The sequence below is a fragment of the Salvelinus sp. IW2-2015 genome, unplaced genomic scaffold, assembly GCF_002910315.2.
Source record: "Salvelinus sp. IW2-2015 unplaced genomic scaffold, ASM291031v2 Un_scaffold7381, whole genome shotgun sequence".
Classification (NCBI taxonomy): Eukaryota; Metazoa; Chordata; class Actinopteri; order Salmoniformes; family Salmonidae; genus Salvelinus; species Salvelinus sp. IW2-2015.
The window spans coordinates 34,895-40,108 of NW_019948641.1; the positions used below are offsets into that span (position 1 = coordinate 34,895).

The following is a 5,214-nucleotide window of genomic DNA, read 5'->3' on the forward strand; positions in this document are numbered from 1 at the left end:
AGCAAAAGCAATTGCAAGGGTGTTAAGGAGCACGGTGGCTAGGAAAAAACTCCCTAAGAAGGCCAGAAACCTTTAGGAAGAAAACCTAGAGAGGAACCAGGCTATGAAGGGGTGGCCAGTCCCTCTTCTGGCTGTGCCGGGTGGAAGATTAATACAGAACATGGCCAAAGATGTTTCATAACGTTCATAGAGACCAGCAGGTGGTCTAATAATAATAATCACAGTGGTTTGTAGAGGGTGAAGCAGGTCAGCACTTTCAAAGATAATTAATAATCAAAGTGTTGTAGAGGGTGAAGCAAGGTCAGCACCTCTCAGATAATAATAATCACAGTGGTTGTCGAGTGAACAGGTCAGACCTCTCAGATACTAAATAATCACAGTGGTTGTCGAGGTGAAGCAGGTAGCACCTCTCAGATAATAATAATCAAGTGGTTGTAGAAGGGTGAAGCAGGTCACACACCTCTCAGATAATAATAAATCACAGTGGTTTGTAGAGGGTGAAACAGGTCAGACACCTCTCAGATAATATAATCACAGTGGTTGATCGAGGGTGAAACAGGTCAACACCTTCAGATAATAATAATCACAGGTGGTTGTAGAGGGTGAAGCAGGTCAGCACCTCTCAGAATAATAATAATCACGTGGTTGTAGAGGGTGAAGCAGGTCGCACTCTCAGATAATAATAATCAAGTGGTTGTAGAGGGTGAAACAGGTCAACACCCTTCAGATAATAATCAATCACAGTGGTTGAAGGGTGAAACAGGAGTCAGACCCTCTCAGATAAATGTGACGTCCATTATTCTGGTCGATTGATTGTGGTGATGTACTAGAGAAGAGTCCCACCAGACCTATAATAACCTCCATGTAATGGTTTAGACTCGCTAGTGAGGCTCCTCAGAGAGAGAGTCACTATAATAACCTGTATGTATTTATAAGGGCGAGAGCTCCCTCACCGATTATTAATTACATAACCTGTATGTTAAGATAACAGAGCTCCCACGCAGATATCAATACCTGTAATAAGCCGTTCATACCGACAGACTCCACCAGAATATAATACACTGTATGGTTAGACAGAGCTCGCGCATCAGATATAAATAACCTGTATGGTTTAGAACAGAGCTCCCACTAGCACATATAAATAACCTGTATGGTTCAGATACAGAGCTCGGCCACCCAGAAAATATAAATAACCTGTATGTTAGACAGAGCTCCCAACAGTATAATACAACCTGTATGGTTAACAGAGGCTCCCGACTAGATATAAATAACCTGTAATGGTTAGCACAGAGCTCCTCAACCAGATATAATAACTGTATGGTTAGACCAGAGCTCCCACCACGATATACCATAACTCTTTGTAATGGCTTACGGACAGAGCTTCACACAATATATAATAACCTGTTATGGTTAGACAGAGCTCCCACCAGATATAATAACCTGTATGGTTACGACAGAGGCTTCCCACCAAGATATACATAACGCTTATCGGTTACGACCAGAGATCCCACCAGAATATAATAACCTGGTATGGTTAGACCAGACTCCCACTAGATATAATAAACCTAGTAATGGTTAGACAGAGCTCCCACCAGATATATTAACCTGATATGGTTAGACCAGAGCTCCACAGATATAATAACGCTGTATGGTTAGACAAGAGCTCCCACTAGATATACATAACCTGTATGGTTTAACAGCGCTCAGGGTGTGGCGTAGCTAAGGTTTTATTCTCTCTAACCGCCTCATCCAAAATCTTCAGTAACCAAGATAGCTGCAGCACACCCTCAGAACAATAACAGAAGTATAAAAAAGCCATGCATAATGTTTTTAGTAGGCTTCATTTAATTCTCCTCTTTCTCCTGCCCTCCGTTCACTTCCCTCCCTCCCTCCATCGTTTGCTCATAAATCCGGTGACCCTTTGGACCCTTAGAAAGAGACGTTGTTTGTCAGTGGCTGGCTGGGTAAGATAAAAACTTTCAATACACATCCTGTCTACTTGCCCATTTTATTCCAGACAAATAAAAATTGCACTGTGAAAAACATCTGAATATTAAATGTGACAGACGGATTACAACATAAGACAGTGTGTGAAACATGAGCCCAGACCAGACAGGACGAGCCCCCCAGAACCAGACAGACGAGGGGGCTCGTGCTGTCTGCTGGTCGGGGGCCTCGTCTGTCTGGTTGGGGGGCTCGTCTGTTCTCTGGTCGGGGGGCTCGTTCTGTCCTGTCGGGGGGCTCGTCTGTCTGGTTGGGGGGACATCGTCTGTCTGGGTTGGGGGGCTTCGTCTGTCTGGTTGGGGGGCCTCGTCTGTCTGGGTCGGGGGGCTCGTCTGTCTGGTTTGGGGGCTTGTCTGTCTGGTCGGGGGGCTCGTCTGTCTGGTAGGGGGCTCGTCTGTCTTGGTTGGGGGCTCGTTCTGTCTCCTGGTCCGGAGGGGTCGTCTGTCCTGGCGGGGGGCTCGTCTGTCTGGTTGGGGGGCTCGTCTGTCTGGTCGGGGGGCTGCGTCCTGTCTGGTTGGGGGCTCGTCTGTCTGGTTCGGGGGCTCGTCTGCTGGTTAGGGGGCTCGTCTGTCTGGTCCGGGGGCTCGTCTGTCTGGTTGGGGGGCTCGTCTGTCTGGTCGGGGGGCTCGTCTGTCTGGTTGGGGGCTCGTCTGTCTGGTTGGGGGGCTCGTCTTCTCTGGTCGGGGGCTCGTCTGTCTGGTCGGGGGCTTCGTCTGTCTGGTTGGGGCTCGTCCTGTTGGTCTGGGGTCGTCTGTCCTGGTCTGGGGGCTCGTCTGTCAGGTCCGGGGGGCTCGTCTGTCAGGTCGGGGGGCTCGTCTGTCTGGTTGGGGGGCTCGTCTGTCTGTGGTCGTGGGGGCAGTTCTATCTGTGGTCGGGGGTTGCTCGTCTGTCTGGTTGGGGGGCTCGTCTGTCCTGTGTGGTCGTGGGGGCACTCTATCTGTGGTCGGGGGGCTCGTCTGTCTGGTCGGGGGCTCGTAGGGTCCTATAAAACGCTTCAGACGACAGTGGACAAATAGAGATAATCCCAGTGTATAGGATCCATGCGACGGAGAATTAGTATTGGATGTGTGTGTGTGTGTGTGTGTGTGTGTGTGTTGTGTGTTGTGTGTGTGTGTGGGTGTGTGTGTGTGTGTGTGTGTGTGTGTGTGTTGTGTGTGTGTGTGGTTGTGTGTGTGTGTGGCGAGCGAGGAGAATCGAGACTAATTCTGCCACTGATGAGATCCTATACAGCTGGACTCACTATAATTGTTCACTGTGTCCTGCAGGCGGCTTACAGGAATCTACTTCACATTTATCCCTTTGTTTCTCTCTCTCCTGTCTCTCTCTCTCTCATCTTCTCTCTCTCTCTTCTCTCTCTCTCTCTCTAATCTCTCTCTCTCCTTCTCTCTCTCGCTTGCCTCTCTCTCTCATCACTGTCTCTGCTCATTCACAGACGCTTTGTTTCTCTCTGTGTATCTGTTCTCTCTCTCTGTGTCTCTCGCTCTCTCTCTCTCTCGCTCTCTCTTTCTGTCTCATTCACATCACTTTGTTTTATCTCCTCTTCTCTCTCTTCTATCTGTCTCTCTCTCTCTCTTTTTTCTCTCTCTCTGTGTCCTCCTCTCTCACACTCTCTCTGTCTGTCTCATTCACAAGATTTTTGTCTCTCTATCTCGCTCTCTTCACTCTCTCCTCGGCTCTCCGAGCTCTTGCTGTCTTTCTCTCTATTTATGTATATTATCAGCCTTCCTAGACTAATCTGGACTGCCCATTTACACATGCTTAACAGGAAGAGGCTTGTATCTATCTACCCGGGCCAGGCCAAGCGCCAGGCTCCCTAACAGATGACTGTCAGCAGAAGGCTAGATGACTGGTAGGCCTGCATACAAAGTAGCAGTGTGGCTTTCTGCCTGGGTGGCTGGCTGGCTGGCTGTTTGGCAGGCCTGCTTACAAAGTAGCAGTGTGGCTTTCTGCCTGGGTGGCTGGCTGGCTGGCTGTTTGGCAGGCCTGCTTACAAAGTAGCAGTGTGTTTGTCTGTCCGCCTAGGTTGCTTACTGGCTGGCCAGCTTACAAACAGCAGTGTAGCTGCCCCCCTGGCTGGCTGGCTGGCTGGCTGACTGACTGGTTGACTGACTGCTGGGCACAGATTTAAAGTCGTTTGAAGCAATTCAGAGTTTAAAAAAAGAAGACAATAAATCTGCAATTCTCATGATGGTTCACATTTGTTGTCAGTGCCGTGACTTTCTAGCCTGGTCCCATTGTGGCAACACAGCACAAACAGATCTGAGGCCATGCTATGGCTTTCATCTTCCTTTAGTGTTCAGGCCAAATTCATTTCAGGACAAGAAACAATGGAGTTTCTGAAAGTCTCTTCTCAAAATGGCACCCAAAATGGTATCCAAAATGGTATCCAAAATGGTATCCAAAATGGTATCCAAAATGGCACCCTATGGGCCTTGGGCAAAAGTAGTGCACTATATAATAAATAGGATACTTACGATAGCATGTAGCCTTCCTCTCTTGTTCATGGCTAAGAATCTGTTGCTGTAGACTCCTCGGATAGCGATGACCCCCTGAGAAACCGCAAACAGCTCCAGGACGCCTGAGAACAGAATCATCATCACAACAATACATCAGTATGTACTATTTCTAGGATTTTCTAGGGTTCCTCTCTGTCTCTGTCTCTGTCTTTGTCTCTGTCTCTCTCTTTATATCTTTGTCTGTCTCTCTCTTTCTATCTGAAAAAACATTGCAGGGATTGATGGTTGTCCTTGTTTCATTAACAGGGTGGCAGCCAGTTGGCAGCAGCCATCAAAGAACCTTTAGTTTACACTTTGGTCTCTCTAAAAGGATTTAGTTATGATCCAGTTCATTATAGGGACTGTTAGTCATTCTACTTGTGTAATAACAAAAAAATAATCAACTCCATGACTTTACAATTACAAAGCGATTAATGAAATACTCTAAACAACAACGCTGTGACTGCAGTAACTACAGCCGCGTTTTTACACTGACGTTACCTCGGTAACTACAGCGGAGTTTTTACACTGAAGTTACCTCGGTAACTACAGCCGCGTTTTTACACTGAGGTTACCTTGGTAACTACAGCCGTGTTACTACACTGACGTACCTCAGTAACATAGTAATAACACTATAGTAATAACACTATAGTAATAACACTATAGTAATAACACTATAGTAATAACACTATAGTAATAACACTATAGTAATAAC

At 47.1% G+C, this 5,214-nt stretch overlaps 1 protein-coding gene across 1 annotated transcript; it reads right to left on the bottom strand.

Moving 5' to 3' along the window:
- Positions 1-2,071: 2,071 nt before the first annotated feature.
- Positions 2,072-4,582, bottom strand: LOC112079252 (uncharacterized; the record flags this gene model as incomplete). The annotated part of the gene is made up of 2 exons (XM_024145250.1): positions 2,072-2,986; positions 4,479-4,582. Coding segments are annotated over 2 exons (1,019 nt in total), but the record flags the coding sequence as incomplete, so codon positions are not given.
- Between the last annotated feature and the right edge of the window lie 632 nt (positions 4,583-5,214).